General features: G+C 44.7%; 1 protein-coding gene and 1 long non-coding RNA gene across 4 annotated transcripts in view; one reads left to right on the plus strand and one right to left on the minus strand.

Moving 5' to 3' along the window:
• tln2b (talin 2b) overlaps positions 1-15,532 on the plus strand; it is a 67,816-nt gene extending 52,284 nt beyond the window's left edge. The window contains exons 38-57 of one of the 3 annotated variants that reach the window (XM_084017702.1): positions 370-502; positions 617-718; positions 841-1,011; positions 1,233-1,379; positions 2,340-2,441; positions 2,548-2,667; positions 3,291-3,437; positions 4,297-4,463; positions 4,737-4,920; positions 5,288-5,413; positions 6,706-6,822; positions 7,433-7,618; positions 8,029-8,136; positions 9,247-9,352; positions 11,220-11,344; positions 13,385-13,510; positions 13,604-13,666; positions 13,749-13,931; positions 14,018-14,143; positions 15,175-15,532. In XM_084017702.1, coding sequence (XP_083873828.1) covers positions 370-502; positions 617-718; positions 841-1,011; positions 1,233-1,379; positions 2,340-2,441; positions 2,548-2,667; positions 3,291-3,437; positions 4,297-4,463; positions 4,737-4,920; positions 5,288-5,413; positions 6,706-6,822; positions 7,433-7,618; positions 8,029-8,136; positions 9,247-9,352; positions 11,220-11,344; positions 13,385-13,510; positions 13,604-13,666; positions 13,749-13,931; positions 14,018-14,143; positions 15,175-15,303 — 2,668 coding nt within the window. In that variant the 3' untranslated portion in view covers positions 15,304-15,532. The remainder of the gene's footprint in view (positions 1-369; positions 503-616; positions 719-840; positions 1,012-1,232; positions 1,380-2,339; positions 2,442-2,547; positions 2,668-3,290; positions 3,438-4,296; positions 4,464-4,736; positions 4,921-5,287; positions 5,414-6,705; positions 6,823-7,432; positions 7,619-8,028; positions 8,137-9,246; positions 9,353-11,219; positions 11,345-13,384; positions 13,511-13,603; positions 13,667-13,748; positions 13,932-14,017; positions 14,144-15,174) is intronic. The other 2 variants (XM_084017700.1, XM_084017701.1) reach the window with 2 other exon arrangements.
• Positions 15,533-15,537: 5 nt separating this feature from the next.
• On the minus strand, positions 15,538-17,513 carry LOC311018694. The gene is made up of 2 exons (XR_014597748.1): positions 16,440-17,513; positions 15,538-16,375 (listed from the first exon to the last, which is right to left on the minus strand). It is a non-coding gene; the product is annotated as an uncharacterized lncRNA (long non-coding RNA).
• Positions 17,514-18,343: the final 830 nt, after the last annotated feature.

Here is an 18,343-nt window from a genome sequence, read left to right on the forward strand (position 1 = left end):
CTAAAGTTAGCAGCAGATTACTTAGGCTTAGCATAAAGACTGGATCGTGCCCAGTGATGACGAGACTCCTGACTGAAACCCCTCTAAATCCATAACTATCTATTTTACATTAAGGTGTTTTTTTCCTGCAGATTAATCAAACATGATATAACAGGTTACCATGCCGTTCCCTCTGCTTCCAGACTTTATGCAAACCTGCAGTAGCTTCATATTAAGTGTGCAAATATGGAAATGTGTCAAAGTGAGGAAAGAAATGTCAAACTATTCCTTGAAATGTATGTATTTATTATTTCCACTGTTAATTGTATTGTATATGTATTGTACAATCATGTATTTACAGAATGTATTTTTCAACATTTCTGATGCTAGGGACAAGGCACCGGGACAGAGGGAGTGTGATTACTCCATTGATAACATCAATAAGTGTATACGGGACATTGAGCAAGCTTCCCTCGCTGCAGTCGGGCAGACCTTGCCCTGCAGAGATGATATCTCCATGGAAGTGAGTTCAAGTACCCCATCAGCGCTGTCTTGTCCGAGAGAAAAGAACTTAATGGGATCTGTAGTCGTTCTGTCGTGACTTATATCGTAACTCTCTGCCGTCGTAACTCACCAGGCACTCCAGGATCAGCTGACGTCCTCCGTGCAGGAGATCGGGCACCTGATTGATCCCGTCTCCACCGCGGCCCGAGGCGAAGCTGCCCAGCTAGGACACAAGGTGCTGCTTGGACCGTATTACCCCTTTCATCCCCTCTGGATTTAGAAAGAAAAACACATCCTGCCTGTTTTTCTTCAGATGCAATCCTTCCTCAGACCTCTCTCTTCCGCTCGTTCTCCCAGGTGACCCAGCTAGCGAGGTACTTTGATCCGCTCATTGTGGCGTCGGTAGGCCTGGCCTCGAAGCTGCACGACCACCAGCAGCAGATGAACATCCTGGACCAGAGCAAGACCCTGTCTGAGTCCGCCCTGCAGATGCTCTATGCTGCCAAGGAAGGCGGGGGAAACCCAAAGGTACGAAGCGGTTCATATCATGACAGTGTGTTTAGCCTACCGTGACCACTATTTCAAGGGTGACCTGAAATATTAAGCTAAATGTCAACGTAGTTTTTCTTTTCTTCTTAAGAGGATAGTGAAGAACTTGCCTCAAGTGTTACTGGTGTATAGCATGTGAACGTCCCATACTCACCATCTGTTGGGACACAGAAACATTAATCAGCTGACTGCGTCCCCAGGCGTCCCACACCCACGATGCCATCTCCGAAGCAGCCCAGCTGATGAAGGAGGCGGTGGATGACATCATGGTGACTTTGAATGAGGCGGCCAGTGAAGGGGGCATGGTGGGGGGCATGGTGGAGTCCATCGCCGAGGCCATGGGCAGGGTGAGTAAGGGTTGTGTGTGTTTTCATAGAGACTGTGTGTGTGTGTGTGTGTGTGTGTGTGTGTGTGTGTGTGTGTGTGTGTGTGTGTGTGTGTGTGTGTGTGTGTGTGTGTGTGTGTGTGTGTGTGTGAGAAGTCTGCCCAGGTGGTTTGTAACGGGTTTCAGGTTGACACTTATCGCTCATCCTTTGGGTCTGAAGGGTGTGGCGAGAGAGCGTGTCCTTGTTATTGACTCTCATTAGTCCAGTAATGACGAGTTTTTAAATCCACAGCCCCGATGGTGATGTTAGCTGTCACTCAACCTGCTGGGGGACATGTCACTGTCATGACAGTGCAGTTAGTGATTGACGTTGATTTGCTCATGCTCACACATCGACGCTGGGCTCAGATCTGCCTGTTAGAAGCCTATTTTAACATTAAGTTGATTTATTATTTTCTGTTTTATTATTATTTTTTAAATTACTATTAACAGTTTCCGGGCACTACTTGGTTTGGTTTACGCTAAATGTACATTTCCTACAGTAGCCTACATACAGTATCCAATGTGAGCCCAGGCAAATACAGGGTCAAAGTTGGAATCATTTGCACATGTCTTGTCTTTTATAGCAACAAACAAATGTTATGCATGAATTCATTTCACCAATAATTGTGACACATAATGTAATGATTGCACCTGGTCAAAAGTTATTACTGATGCCTTTAAATAGAAATAAACTGAGGATTGTGTCTGAAAATGAAATATTCCACTTTATGGGCGACAGTATAGTATTGTTGGCTTCTGACACCTGGATGCCAATAGCATCTGCCTTAATAAAAACCTCAAACCCCTTTGTACTCTACTTTATTGCAAAGTGGAACCAAACTAAACCAAAAGTCTCACATAGAGTAAATTGGAGTACATAGTGTTAAAACACATAAGATAGCTATGGAATAGTTGAGCACTAAAAGGCTGATCTTCACAGCTGGATGAAGGAACACCTCCTGAACCCGAGGGCTCCTTCGTGGACTACCAGACCACCATGGTGAAGTTCTCCAAGGCTATCGCCATCACCGCGCAGGAGATGGTAAGATGTTCACGCCGGCCTCTTGTGTGTTTGTCATCACATTTCCAATCTGCCGGAGAAACGTCAACCTGCCTCTGCTGATGATGTATGTCCTCTCTGTCCCCAGATGACTAAGTCGGTGACCTGCCCTGAAGAGCTCGGTGGCCTTGCCTCTCAGGTGACCGTTGACTACGGGCAGCTTGCACACCAAGGACGCCTTGCTGCAGCCACGGCAGAGCCAGAGGAGGTGAGAAGAAACAAGGGGAACATGATCTCCTCTTGTGAAATATTATTCTTTCTTTTTTTTGCAATTCTCCCCCTGAAATATCAGCTCACTGTCGGTCTGCGTTTTACACCAAATTCGCTTTCGGATGTATTGGCTCACACACACTGATCAGAGCAGATGTGTGCTGTTCTTTGAAACGATGGCCCCTCCTCAAGGCTGCTCCCGACTCCGTGAGATCAAACAGAAATATAACCCACCCATCGCTCTCAGCGCCCACATTGTCTTTTTTTCCCAAAGCTTCAGAGGACAGCAATGTGTGGAAACGTTACACTAACACGGCTCTTATCAATATCTTGTATGTAACTGGCTGCTAGAAACTCCGGTTACCATAGCGACATTGTGCCTCTACTAATCTAAAAGCCTATAGTGATGCTCATAATGAAGTACCACCCACCGGCGAATCTCTGTCTGTAAATTAAAGGTGCAGTGTTCAAGAGTGTGCTTGAAATCATCTATTTTTTTATTTTTTTTTACATCCAGCTACTAGATAAGCCAGTTGAGGACACGGTCGTCATAGTGAAGTGGCGGTGACAGAAATGAAAAGATGGATTGCCGTGTTAGTCAACGCCTGGTTATGCTTTCAGGTCGGCTTCCAGATAAAGACCCGGGTGCAAGAGCTGGGCCACGGCTGTATCTACATGGTCCAGAAGGCTGGAGCCCTGCAGCTCAGCCCCACCGACAGCTTCTCCAAGAGGGAGCTCATCGAGTGCGCCCGCGCAGTCACAGAGAAGGTGAGACGGGAACCGGCATTTTGAAGGGAAGCCTGTTTATCTGCTGTTAGAAGTTTGGAAGCAACTCAACATTTTTATTTAAATGCATTTCCCATGCATCTCTCAGCTCTCTCTGTAGCTGACAGGTGCTTTCGATTTTAATTATTATTCACAGTTTATTTTTACCGTCAGCCCTAGGAGTCAGAAAATAGTCAGAAGAGTATAGGATTCATGTGTGTGATTTTAGGTGGTAATTACTGTTGTTTTACCGTATTATTGTAGCCGTCGTGCAGGTCATGAGAGCACGCTCACCCTCACACTGTGCAGTTAATGATAATTCTAATGTCTCCCTGCTGCGAACCCTGGCAGCAACTAGCCATGTTGCACACACACACACACACACACACACACACACACACACAATAGAATGTCTTCCCACTTTGAGGCTGTGATATCATTCGGGGGCTCATACCGAAACTTGAATAATTTGTGGTCTCGCATTTGCTGATACGTGAAGCCTGTGCCTCATTTAAATGTACCTCTCGGGGCTTTCCATTTGTTCCGGAGGGACGGGGCAGACGGCAGTCTTCAAGGGAGATGAGTGATTTGCAGTTTCATTGGTTTAAATGTGATTGTGCAGCAGACTCTGATTTGGTGCGTGTTTAACCCTGCCGTCTTTCTTATTCCCAGCATCCTCCTTTACCTCCCTCCCCCCCCTGGTTTATAAAGGCTCCACCAACAAGAGAAAAAAAGCTGCTGGTTAATCATTAAAAATGTGCGCGGCGTACAGAAACAAAGGGGTTATTATCGGCTGCTTTTTACACCTCTGAAAAACAGCGCGTTCGAAGGACCTCTCTGTTTTTTGCTTGACATGCTCCAGGTGTCCTTGGTGCTGTCAGCACTGCAGGCGGGGAACAAAGGCACCCAGGCCTGCATCACAGCAGCCGGCGCCGTTTCTGGCATCATTGCTGACCTGGACACCACCATCATGTTCGCCTCAGCAGGAACGCTGAGCCCCGAGAACGACGAGACCTTCGCCGACCACAGGTGCACTGACCTTGACCAGGACACGATGTTAAATTATTACTTCTAATCACCAACGGAGAAAAACATGTTATGATGCTAATAATTAGCATATGATTAATAGGTTTCGTACTCAAAAGGGTTATTAAACTAAACTTGTGTATTACTAAGATTTTACACTCTTTATCTTTTGATGACTCACTCAGGAGGATGAATGTAAATTGAATCCTTAAACACAAAAAAAACCTTGGTATTACTGCTACTTGACTGTGTGACACCATGTGTCCCGTCGCTCAGGGAGAGCATCCTGAAGACGGCCAAGGCGCTCGTGGAGGACACGAAGCTGCTGGTTGCTGGAGCGGCGTCCAGCCAGGAGAAACTGGCCCAGGCTGCCCAGTCCTCAGCCAAGACCATCACCCAGCTCACCGAGGTGGTCAAACTGGGAGCGACCAGCATGGGCTCCGAGGACCCTGAGACACAGGTATTAAAATCCAATTTCTAACACAACCGTAGTTGTATGCCTTTATTTTCAAACAGAGCTCAGCTATTACTTTTTAATTCGGTTGCACAGAGCATTAACCATCTATTATGACATACTATCTCTATCCTTTTTTGTATTATTAGTCATCTACAATGAATGTCTTTTAGATGTAATTTCAGTTTCATCAGATACAGGTTGTGTCTTCCTCTGTATGCCTCTATCTCTGCCCCTCACTCAGTCTGGAGTATCACGACTACAGTAGGTGGGAGCGATAAGAGCCGCGGTGTTAAATCCTCTCCCCGGGGTGCTGCTGATAAACCTTTACTCAGACCACTGTGCCGCATTGATTCCAGCTCCGTCTCCTCAGGTGGTTCTGATAAACGCGGTGCGGGATGTGGCCAAGGCGCTCGCCGAACTCATCGGCGCCACCAAGTGTGCCGCCGGCAAGCCGGCCGACGACCCGTCCATGTACCAGCTGAAGAGTGCCGCCAAGGTAAAAGGAGAACGCCGCGGAACGAATGACATGTGATGGTTTATCTGTATTCATGAAGTCATTTTCATTATGGATACTGCATGTTGTCTTCTACAAATCCTGTTCTTATCACTGCTGGGTTTCGTTTGACATCTGGGAGCACAAAGCAAGGGTTTCTTTCAAAAGAATGATACAAGGGTCCTTATCAAGGTTTGCAAGGTATCCGTTTTTTCTGTCATATCTGTATCTGGGACTACTAGAGCCGTCACAAGGATGCATGTCGTGTGCATGCTTTACTGAGAACTATCTAGGACTATTCTATTGTGACTGTTGAGACTATAGTCGCTGTTGCATCAACCTGACTGTCAGGATGTAAGCGAAGCTTCAAGTAAAGCTCAGGTTAACGATTCTATTTGTCAGGTCGTGACAGTTTTATTTACATAGCTCAAAAACACGAGTCTCTAAAGGTGAAACTAAAAAAAAACACATAAGGGATTCCTCTTTGAGAAAATACAGACATTCAATACATGTTTGTACAGCGCAGAAGGAAATGGCCGTAGTGGCAAACAATAGTTTAAAAACAATGTGAAATAAAAAAATTCTAATATGAAATACACCTAAAAGCAGATGCAGTATATTATTAAGTAAATATAAAACTCTCCATGGCCATGTCACACCTGCCGACTGCTGAGGAATGAAAACTCTAGGATCAGACCTTTCACGTTTAACCTCACTTATAGAAAAGATCAAAGTATGTCACCAGTGACTGAGCTGCTCTTCTGCAAACTTCCTCCTATTATTTATTTATTGTTCCTACAAACCAACATCCCAAGCACAGCATGTAACTCTAACTGTTGCGTGGGGTTTCTTATGTTTTCTCATCTAGATGGAATTAGGGCCACCCATGGACCGGGTTATGTTGACAGATTGTTTCTGTTCCCTCCAACATATGGTGACCCCCCCCAAACGGGACCCTCTCAAACTCCTGGGGATCGTGTTGCTCAAATTCCTAACCTAATAATGTACACTTTGCCGAATGCGACGGAACACGTGTCACCGTGAATATTACTCTCCCTCCCTAGGTGTACATCAATAAACTTGCATTACAAGTAGTTTGATTTGAAACACATCCCTAATGCTTTCTACAAGTATTCAATTTTCATTTGAAAAGCATCTTCGTCACATCTTACCATCATTCCCTCTGATAGAATCAGTGACGGATGAGGCAAAAAAAAGAAGGAGCTGAGGGGAAAAATGGCTCCACCTGCTGGTCCGACTGTGAGTCTTCATCGCGTCTCCCTTTCTTTTGACAGGTCATGGTGACCAATGTGACTTCTCTTCTGAAAACGGTGAAGGCAGTGGAGGATGAAGCCACTCGCGGGACGAGGGCACTGGAGGCCACCATTGAGTGCATCAAGCAGGAGCTGACAGTAAGAGCGCCACTTTCTCCACGAGCCTTTTTTGAGAGTCGACTGATGTGACGCAGCCTCTTTGTCGAAGCGGGCTCAAAAAGGGTCAGGGATATCCATGTCTATTATTCTGAGCATAACAGGGGAGCTATTTGTTCTTTTCCTCTTTATTATCTGCCCGGCTCCTTTCCTTTCCTCTCGGCCCCTGCAGGATTCTCACAGCTCTTATCGGGCTCTGGGTAGCAGGCGCAGATAGAGTGAGAAAGGAAGGAAGATTTCAAGAGCTTGTTTTTTTTGTAATTTGCAGCTAATCCCTATCGGAGGACCCCCGGCCCGAAAAGGAGGCTTTACCCAGAGCTACAGGCAAATTTAAAACAGCTCATGACGTCCTGTCTGCCTCACTTGTTTATGGTGGCTTCTTAATTTATTCTCCGAATATTCTTGTCGATTTTAAAGCTAGTAGGAGGAAGTCTCATTTTAGTGTAGTCCCAATAGAAATCCTCTCTTTACTGCAGTAGGGTCTGATAGTCTGCCTTGCAATGTCCCGGTTCTGGTTCTCTGGACCAACAGCAGCTTGGTGACTATCTAGAAATATCCAACTACCTGTGTCTCTGGGTCTTCCTCATATCAGGTGTTCCAGTCCAAGGACGTCCCGGACAAGTCCACCACCCCTGAGGAGTTCATCCGCATGACAAAGGGCATCACCATAGCAACGGCCAAGGCCGTGGCTGCAGGCAACTCCGCTCAGCAGGAGGACGTGATCGCCACTGCCAACCTGAGCCGCAAAGCCATCTCCGACATGCTGGCTTCCTGCAAGGTGCTAATCCACACCGGCGTGCCAGAACGCGCCTCACGCCGACATCACGGGGGCTGCCGGCGTGAGGCCCGGCGAGGACACACGGGACATTAGAGTCCAGTCTATTTCACGGCCGCTCCCGCTGCTAATGACTTTTCAAAGTCGTGCAGCGGAGCTCAGGATATCCTTCAGTAACTGCAGAGCACCTGCAAGACAAAGTCAGAAGGAATACAATATCGTAGGCTATGCTTTGTGTGAATCATGTTGGAATTTATTAGCTACGAATATGATGTGTGATTTGCACTAGATAACGAGAATATTCCAGACCTCACACGGCATTCACTTTCATATCCAGATATGTGTTGAATCTTGACATTGAAATGCTATTGTTTTTGTGCCGCAAGAACAACATTGTTTTCTCACAATTCCAGCAAGTATCCTGCCACCCAGAAGTGGGCGAGGACTTGAGGAGCAGGGCCCTGCAGTACGGCTCCGAGTGCACAGCCGGATACATCAACCTGCTGGAGCAAGTCCTGCAGGTTAGAATGAGACAGTCACATGTCTCAGGAATAAATGCATTTCTGTGTGTGTGTGTGTGTGTGTGTGTGTGTGTGTGTGTGTGTGTGTGTGTGTGTGTGTGTGAAACCTGTGGATGAGTGGATCCCAATATTTACTTTTAGCGAATGAGGTTTCACAGGTTTTATCTGCAAGATTGAATTCTCTGATGCTTGAACATCCTTTCCTGTCCTTTACCTTTGTGTCAGTCATGCATGCGTTTACTGTAGACAGAATATGGCTGGTGATATTGTAATATTTGTGTTATTGTCTAAACATTTCACTCCCTCCCTCACTGGCGTTGGGTTGAGAGGCCCACAACACTCTAGAGGGCTCATCGCCGACGCCAGATGTTGTTGATACTAAAAACTATACTGCCCAGCTGTGTTAGAAAATGACTCAGCCTTTTATTAAAAACTGAAAGTATATATTGTTGACCTCTTTTCAAAGGTTGATATATTTGTAGAAAAAAATAGGCTTTGGCTTGAGTGCTCTAGTATTTTGCCAGCCTTATCTGTGAAAGAATGATTAGCAGCCTTCATCAATGAATGGCAAAACTGAAGATTTGAAATGTGCGTTCTGTCCACATCACGATCCGTCTGGAACCACATTCATCTTCGAAATATCCCTACAGAGGATGTGATTTAATGTCTGAACGCCGTGTTGCATAAATCTGCATGTTAATAGCGAAACATTCCATTAAATTCCTGGGTTCATAATAACTCTCACGGTGTTATGTTAAGACACGTGTGTCGAGATGTAACGACTGCTCATTAATGGATGAAGTAACTTTATTCATTATCTCACTTACGTAATTAGTTCGGAGTACGGTGTGTTGAGTTTGGCCATTAAGTCACACAAGTACCTCGTGTTATAATATCATAATATAATATAAAGAGTGTGCTGTCGCTGCATTGCCAAGTTTATAAATAATGTTGCTTTTAAGTTATTTTATATGTAAATTGTTGAAAAGTTACAGAACAGATACTTTGTTAATGGGGTTTTTATGTCAGCTACTATGACCGTTGCTCCCTGACTCATCTTTTACATCACATTGACTGTTGCGTTGTGTTGGTGGGCTCTTGTATGCTCAGGTGCTGCACAGACCGATGCCCGAGCAGAAGCAGCAGCTGGCCTTCCACTCCAAGCATGTGGCAGCGTGTGTGACAGAACTCGTCCAGGCAGCTGAGGCCATGAAAGGTGAGGCCACACACACTCACACACACTCACACACACACACACACACACACTGTCACGCGCTCTTACACAAAACACACAAACAAAAAGTTAGTAATGTCAGGATTATATGATGCGCATGGGAGCTTTGTGTATTTAGAATTCCGAGCGTTTATAGCGACTTATAAAACAGTATAATATTATTTTACTAGGCGATGGATTGCTTGTGTGCCGTCCAAAAAACTCTTGGCATGGGATCATCATTTTTTAATTGACTGAGACATTAAAGCCACCGCGGTGTAAAAGTGGGGAAAGCTGAAATTGCAAAAATACAGTCACGATTTTCACGATGAGCCAAATCAATTTTAAAAATGTGAAAAGAAAAAAAAAAAAACGTCTGACTTGAAGATTGAAGATTAGTCAAAGGAGCCCTAATCCTCTTGTGCCTGAACAATATTCCGATGTTATTGAGTCAAGCCACCAAACCATCATAAAGATGGGTCGTAAAAATCACTTGCGAATATTGAAATGGCACCATAGAGCGAGCGCCGGGCAATTTGAGCACTGTAGGATGTTATGACACCGAGTGTGTCCTATAGAAGCTGCACGGCTGCCTCTGACTGGAGTAATAGATTGTGTTTGAATGAGAATTAGATTTCAGCGTATAGCCTGAGACCCAGTGGGGCTATCCACTTCACCTCTCTAATGTGCTCTCTCTCCCCCTCTCTCTCTCTCTCTCCCCCTTTCTTCCCTCCGCTGCCTCAGATGGAGGTAAGTGGGATATGGTGTGTTTTGTGCCTCCAGATCACCTTTCATGGAGTCAGAAGTGGGGGGGTAGTGGAGTGCAGGACTTGGGGGGTGGGGGTGCTGAACAGATTTCCCCAGAGCTCCACGTAATCTATGAAAACATGGTTCCATCTGCTTTACCAAGCTGTTCCCAAGCAGCCCCGTTTTATAGGCACTTAAACCCCAATAAAAAGACAATGATCCATCAAATGTGCATTTCTCCTAACTTTTAGTTTATTCTTGTTTAACTTTGAGGCATTACTGTTGTACTGCAAACCGTTCTTGAGGGTACATGGTGGAGATTTAGCATTTTATAACTATTTTATAGTTATTATCGAAGCGTGATTTTGACCTATTAATACATAAAATATGATTGTATCACCGGAATGATTGGGCTTCGGGCAAGAAGCTCTCGTACAGACAGATCCTTCTTCAAGTGGCTTGTACACGGGATTGAGGAGAACTTGACACAATTTTCTTGTATGGTGCAAACATCATTTACGAGGGTCCAGGAATTAGTCTGTCATCATTCAAGTCTAAGGTTTTCACTGATGGGTTGCATATTTTTCATTTCATTTCTATGGAGCGACTTCCAGTCTGAAAAAATAAATTACACTTCATGATTATGTTGATTGTTTGACTGCATTTCAAATTACAGGCTAATGTAACTCTAAATGCACTCATATGGCCAAACAACAGCACCATTCATTTCAATTATTCATGCTCTTGTATAATCCTACAATATCAATATCAGCATCTGCAAAACGACTCATACTATTGAACCCTCCCTCACGTTGCCCCTTGCTGAGTCGACACGTTCTTCACGTCGAACTACTCCTCTTTATTCCAGTGACACTACGACCCTCAGGTGGCATTAACAGCACTTAATTCTGCTTATTATACTACTTTACATCATGCTTATGCTGGTCTTTTACACAGTTAGTGTAAAGTAAGCACACTCCTGCAACAACAACAAAAAAGTAAGAGGAAGTTAAATTCAGAATATGAACATTTTCTTCCATGAGGTACATTGACCGGGTGTTTAATGCAAGCGTTCCTTAAAAAAGCATGTGTTAACAAGTCTCTATGTGTCGATCCCTGTCAGGCTCAGAGTGCGTGGACCCCGAGGACCCCACTGTCATCGCCGAGACCGAGCTCCTCGGAGCAGCAGCGTCCATTGAAGCTGCGGCCAAGAAACTAGAGCAGCTGAAACCCCGAGCTAAGCCCAAGGTATAAGCGCCCCTTCTCGACCCTTCCCACCTACCAAACCCACGCACAGCTTTTTGCCATTAATCAGCGGGGAGGCGATGGGGCCCGAGGTAGGAAAAAAAGGTGACGCCGACTTTGAAGTGGAGTCCTCTTTTTTCGGTGACTGGGAGCCGCTATCTTGATTTTCCAGCAAAGAAATATTTGGTCCTTACACTCAGACGTTTCCTCCTCCACTCAGACAGCTGGTCCGGTGTGCTAACACATCACGCTCGGAAAAAACGTTCATCAAAGGCACCTCTGGACATTATTTTGAGTTGTGTTGCCAGGAGACGCAATTACACTGCTGGGTCCTCAAGCTTGTGTTGGAACGAGTTCAGATGTGTGATGAACTGTTGCGACCCCCCGTCTCAAAGAGAGGGCCTCTGTCTTATTCAACACATTTCCTTTTGTTTTTTTATTGTCTTCCTAATCTCTGAGGAGGTTCTTTCAGCCTGAGATTCTTGCTTGGGAGATGATAGTGATAGACTTTTCTGTTGTCCTGTATGCAGTAAGTGGTCGTGTTTGTGGCGTGCTGCTGCATGATTGTGTTGTTTATCTGTCTGGAGACTGGATAGTTGGATCCTAGTGCTTTCCTTCTGTGTCTGTAGTGCCTTTGCCCCTTTTTCTATACCTGTACGTGGAGTTATTCTCAGTCCCCCGCCTCTATGATATTAATTAAAGCGTATTTAGGTTGCCTCGCTTTTAATAATGCCCATATAATGCTCTGTCTCATACTATAATTCCTCAGCTCCAGACTGCATTTATGAGGACCTTTGTGTTTATGAAAAGGGATTAGTGAGTGAAAGGCTTTACCTCTTTTTAGATGTCAGTGTCTCCCTCTAGTGATCTAATAGGAAAACAGCGTTTAACAGGGGGGAGCGCCACTGAATGTTATTTCCTTTATATAGGAATTTTTATTTATGAGCATGCCTTACTGTACTTTATTCAGAAAATAGCTATAATATTTGTCCATCCATAATCTGCGTGCATGTACTGTGCACAGATTATTATTTATTTCTGCGTTAAAGCTCAAGGTTTTTTATTATGATAATGTTGTTCTCGGTTCTTTCTATTAGTCTGAGACAACAAATACCACATAGAATTCTTAGAGTCACCAAGTCTGTGAAATAGACATCAGATTGCAGCAGTTATTTGTCTGAAACGGCGTCTCTCTCTCTTCCTCCTTGTTACTCCCTCCCCTTTGTGCTCCTTCATCCCTCCCACCCTATAAGGAGGGAAGGCTCTTCTGCTCCCAGCATGCTCCCTCGCCCTGCTCCCCCCCCCCCCCCTCCCTCCCTCCCTCTCTGAGCCGGCTGTAGACCTGGAAGCCTTCTCTGCAGGGCTCTGTCTGATATGTTTGATATATTAGGTTGTTATTCAGTCCAACTATATATCAAACATATTCCTACAGTGTCCCGCCCTGTCTCCAGCCACGTGTGCCTTATGTCTTTATGGAGGTCTGCTGCCGACTGCTGAGGCAGCGGTGTGTGTTACTGTCTCTGAACTGATCTGGAATCTACATAACGGTGTTTAGTGCAGGTTTGGGAAAACGGAACGTCATGTTCAATTGTGCCGTTTGTGACAGATAATGGCTGAACGTTATAGGTTACGCTCCAGGCAGTAGCTGGCCTTGCACTCAGTGTTTTATGAGGTTACACACTACAGTAGAAATGTAATAGTTGGTGGATATTTTTAAGCTACTTTTTATATTCTCTGTATGCAAATGTCTACTTCTTTCAGGCCTATTAATAAAGCATAAATAAATAATGTAATATATCCCCCAGGGGTTTATCCCTGGCAGTGTAGGAAAGGCTTTGCAACAGCATTCCGGCCCTCATGTTGGGGAGTAGAAAACAGTGGAACAGTTAATGACAGACTCTTACAATTTGTTTTTGGTGATCATGACTCATGATCCTAGCATTCATAAACCCTGTTTAACCCGGTGGCACGGTGATAAAGATATTTAATACTAGGTGTAGGATACAGTTGTAGGTCTAAATTAACATGTGGTTTTACTTTCAGCAGGCAGACGAGACGCTGGATTTTGAGGAGCAGATCTTAGAAGCGGCCAAGTCCATCGCTGCGGCGACGAGCGCACTCGTTAAATCTGCCTCAGCGGCTCAGAGAGAACTGGTGGCCCAAGGCAAGGTCAGTCCACACACATACTCACGCACATTCCATTACTTATACAATAAAACAACATGCACATTATGTGTTTTTCCCCCCCAATGTCAACCTCAGGTGGGATCCAATCTAGCGAATGCAGTAGATGATGGTCAGTGGTCACAGGGTCTCATATCAGCTGTAAGTTCCCTTCGGCACGTTTACAAATGACTGTTTAACTTTTCCCGAGTCCAACCCGAACGCCTTCTGCGGCTCGTTGCAGGCGCGTATGGTAGCCACAGCCACCAGCAGCCTGTGTGAGGCCGCCAACGCCTCGGTGCAGGGCCACGCCAGCGAGGAGAAGCTCATCTCTTCGGCCAAACAGGTGGCAGCCTCCACGGCTCAGCTGCTGGTGGCCTGCAAGGTGAAGGCCGACCAGGATTCCGAAGCCATGAAGAGACTACAGGTAACGCAGTCCTAACGTGTCCAGGGAAACGGTGTGCGTGTCGTGCTGCGTCATAGTGCTAACGCTGAGGTGATGTGTGTGTGAAGGCCGCCGGCAACGCGGTGAAGCGGGCGTCGGACAACCTGGTGAAGGCGGCTCAGAAAGCAGCGTTTGACAAGACGGAAGACGACAGCGTGGTGGTGAAGACTAAATTCGTTGGAGGCATAGCTCAGGTGAGAGGGAAATAAATCCTGGGAAATGTTTATTGCGAGGCCCGGGACAGAAAATCATTCTCATCGTGAGGGTTCGCCCTTTTCCCTGAGTCTCCCTGATATGCCAAAATGCCAGAGTCGTTCCTGTTGCTGTAGATAAACAGCTCATCAGCTGCATTTAGAAGCCGTTTACCAGGTTTTACCCACAGCTAAGACGTCACATCTGTTGCAGACTTGACAACTGGCTCTTTTTCATCTTAGCAAAGTATCTCCAGGGTGCCACAGGAAGCGTTGCTTTTTTTCCCCTTGATTGATTTGCGTTCCTGTTCAGTGGGTGGCGCCCCCCAGCTGGGCATCAGTGAAGCCCAACGTCTCATAAATGTCTGGTAACTGTCACGCCGAGGGAACTTTGGGCGACGTTGTGTCTTTTAGCGCTTTGCAACTGTGATTGAGCATATTGCCTTTTTTAATGGCCCATATGATGATAGTATGATTAGCATTATTATACCTCTGAGCGGCGACAGCCATATGAGGCACTATGTCTTTGTTGTCCGTCCCATTGTTGTGAAACTGATACCTCAGGAACTTAAAATCTGGTCCACTTGGACTGAAGGAGCAACCGATTAGAATATTGGTGGTCAAAGGTCACTGTGACCTCGCAGAACATGCTTTTGTCCGTGGTTCAAGTTTTCATTTGCTTATTATGATCATTCAGACCAATATTTAATGGTATAAAATGATGAAAAACAAGCTGCAACTTGACGTTGGCAGAGGCAAACTAGTGTTAGGTGGTTTCCAAATATTAGAACCTAAAGTTAATGATCCTTTTCTCCACTTAAACACATGCATAGACATGTTTAGGACATTTTGGTTCATTTCATATAATATCAATATACAAGCCATACAATGGTGTTTTTCGCCATCGGGTGGTGTTTGGCGTTAACGGGCCGAGTTCTGCCATTGATTTTTCCGAATCAAGCCATCCACAGGGACGGGTTTGAAGATGAGTAGAAGCCACATTTTCCACATCAGCTGCTCCCCGTTCTCCTCAGATCATTGCGGCCCAGGAGGAGATGCTGAGGAAGGAGCGAGAGCTGGAGGAAGCCCGGAAGAAGCTGGCTCAGATCCGACAGCAGCAGTACAAGTTCCTACCCAGCGAGCTGAGGGAGGACGAGGGCTGATTGGCCGACGGGGCGATGACACTCTCTTGTGATGGGGGGGGATGTTGCCAATGAACAATTGGCTGCTTTGCTCACATATAACCAAGGAATATACAGCACTTGAAACAGGCCTCTTTGGTGGGAAATACAAGTGCCTGTGCTCTGTAGTGTATTTGTGTGTATGTGTGTGTGTGTGTGTGTGTGACGTGTGTATGTATTTGTCAGTGAACGGCATTGACATTCAATATGGAGACGTTTTTGTTTTTTTTACATTTGTCACTATAAGCGAGTTGAGACGGCGCGATGAAGGTGTATGATAAACGTATCATTGCTTTGTAAGTGTTGCTGCATCGTTACCGACTGTTACAATCACCAAGCAGAGATGTTACGAATGAAGAAGTAATAATCGCAGAATGTTCCGTAACTGTTGAAGGTTTAGAGCAGATGTGAATGAAGAGATGAGTTCTCTGAAGAACCAAACCTAAGGGTCCATAGCTTCTATTCTAAATGTAAAAACCTCAAAGGGGTTGAGAAAAAGGCAGGAGGGGGGGGGGATGCTTCATTTCACCACTGGCTTGCATGCACCATAATGTCTATACATATCAATGAAGCTACTAACCAATAGAGTAGTGGAAAGGCACTTGTATTTTACTAATAAAAATGTGAATTTTTAGGGTTTGCTGTTAAACGAGCAAATCCTTTGAAACAAAAGGATTCTGATGAAACGATGTTGTCCAGCTTGATGCCAAACAATGACGGGTTCTGATTGGAGAAAATAAGAAATAACAGACCACTGGCCAACGCTAGCTATAAAGATATTTATTCTTGGCAGATTTATGTTTTTATGTTTTTTTTTTTCTTAAAGAGCAGGCAAGTGTTATTCGGAGAATCTGGACTGTATGTGACCAAATATGTCATGCTGCTTGTACATCACGTCACTTTGTGAAGCAACGTCGCTTCTTCCCTCTCGTACACAGAGCTGTGTAAGGATCATGTGTTTACATTCTTCCTCGTGTTTGTTCTCCCTTGTCTCCGTGTTTTAATTCCTCTCACATCAACGCAGGCCAGATTTTTTGTTCGGGTACCCACTCTACTGTACACACACACACACACACACACACACACACACACAAACACACACACACACACACACACACACACACACACACACACACACACACAGCTAGTCATTCTCCACCAATCACGGCCCTGTCACCGTTAAGGCATTCTCCCTTTGGACTGACTGTCTGTAGAAATACATTACACTGAATATCCCGGTGAGATTATAACGAGTCTGCACTGTTAGTGGTTGTGTGCAAAGATATTTGGCTTTTTTCGCGAAGCACACGTTATGCACTGAAGTTGCTCATAAACAAACGCACTGAAGACGGCATTTTAAAGCTTCCATGTTATTAAATGTAGGACGTTCTCCTCGCAAAACCAGAAGGAAATCAAGCTTCAAGCTCCGATTGGGGGAATCTAATTCAATGCTTTTATTTTTCTCTTTAGTATATTAATGTATAATATATTGGAATTGTCAGCAGTTCATCTCCTCAGTCTGTTCTTGCCAGTGTCTGGACTTCATTGTGTACTAGTGCCTTACTTGAGTCTGCCCTGCAAGCAGCTGAAGATCAGGCTGAGTGGGAGCCTGAGCCTTGTCCTCTCTGGATCAGAACATTATGCCAGTCTAATCCCAATCGGGGTCTTAATAAACCGTCATCTAGTCTTTTGCCATACAATACAATGCCTTGGCTTGTGGCCTACTTGCCTACAGTATTATAATGCTGATATAAAAGGGCATCTGTGGATACCTTAGGACTTAGAGACCATGTTGGAAGACTAACACTAGACTGCATTCCATGAGCATGTGGCAATTTGTGTTTGAAGTCAAGAAATCGTTGAGATCATTATGCCAAGTCTCTTAAATGTTGGACTTAATAACTTCCATGTTTCATTGTCTATCACTATATATATATATATATAAAAAAAAAAGAAAATACGTTTTTATCAGTAAATGTAAGAATTACCCTGAAATATATTGTCTAACTGATTATTCCGAGTATTAACAGAAATTAGAAGAAAAAAAAAGTTACTAGCTCTGTTACGAATAGGTGTCGTGCTTTCTTTAACAGACTGCATTAGTTTTATGATTTGATGCTGTATGTATAATATTTATCTGGTCACAAAAGTATTTTTTGTATTCACCAAAAAAAATAAAGAGTTTCAGATAACCAGTACCATTAAGATTGCTTAGTATTTTTTGTGTGTTTGTGTGTGTGGTTGACAAAAAGAGATGTTTAATAGTAACAAAAACAGAAAAAAACAAGTAATTCTACATTCTTGCCAGCAGGTGTCAGCATTATCCTTCATAGTTCAGTCAGAGGGCTGAGTGGATGCAGAAATATGTTCTAGTGGACAGATTGGCAATGTTAGCCAGACCAAATATGGACATAGTGGATGTGCTTTTTTTCCCTGCTAGTTCACAGACCAGACCTTTAAGTATGCAAAGATTCCCACTGAGATATTTGACAGTTTCCATGTTGACATGTTGTTTGTTCCTGGCGGTAACTCAGACTTGAACTTAGTCAGGCCTTTTTTCCCCCTCAGGTGATATAAAACTGATTTCACTCCTTTCCTTTAGTCTTTCTGTGTCAGCAGACTAGAGGATGATTAGAGGTGGCCTACACAATATACCGAGTCGTCCTAATGAACACCATATTTGGTTGTTTGAGTGTTTTGGTCTCATGCAAGGCCAGGCCACACACTGAAGAGGGGAAACTGAAGCCATGTGTTTAACTGGGAGTGCCCATCTACTACTCGCCCTCTCTCCCTTCAGTCCTAAGGACCAGGAGGATGTTTGTGGGGAGCTATCAAAACCTCAGTAGATGAATGATGCAAAGCAGAGATGTGGGCCGGTCCAGGTCCTCCTCTTATTTTCCTGAACTTCCATGATTACGGACTGATTAATAAACCACTCTGCTGTAGCTATAATCACGTTTTCCACAAGGGTCCTGCATGTATAGCTCTTTTCTGCCAAATGTCCATTTGGCAGAAGAAGCAT

This window comes from Eutrigla gurnardus, assembly GCF_963514095.1.
Source record: "Eutrigla gurnardus genome assembly, chromosome: 9".
In the NCBI taxonomy this organism is placed as follows: domain Eukaryota; kingdom Metazoa; phylum Chordata; class Actinopteri; order Perciformes; family Triglidae; genus Eutrigla; species Eutrigla gurnardus.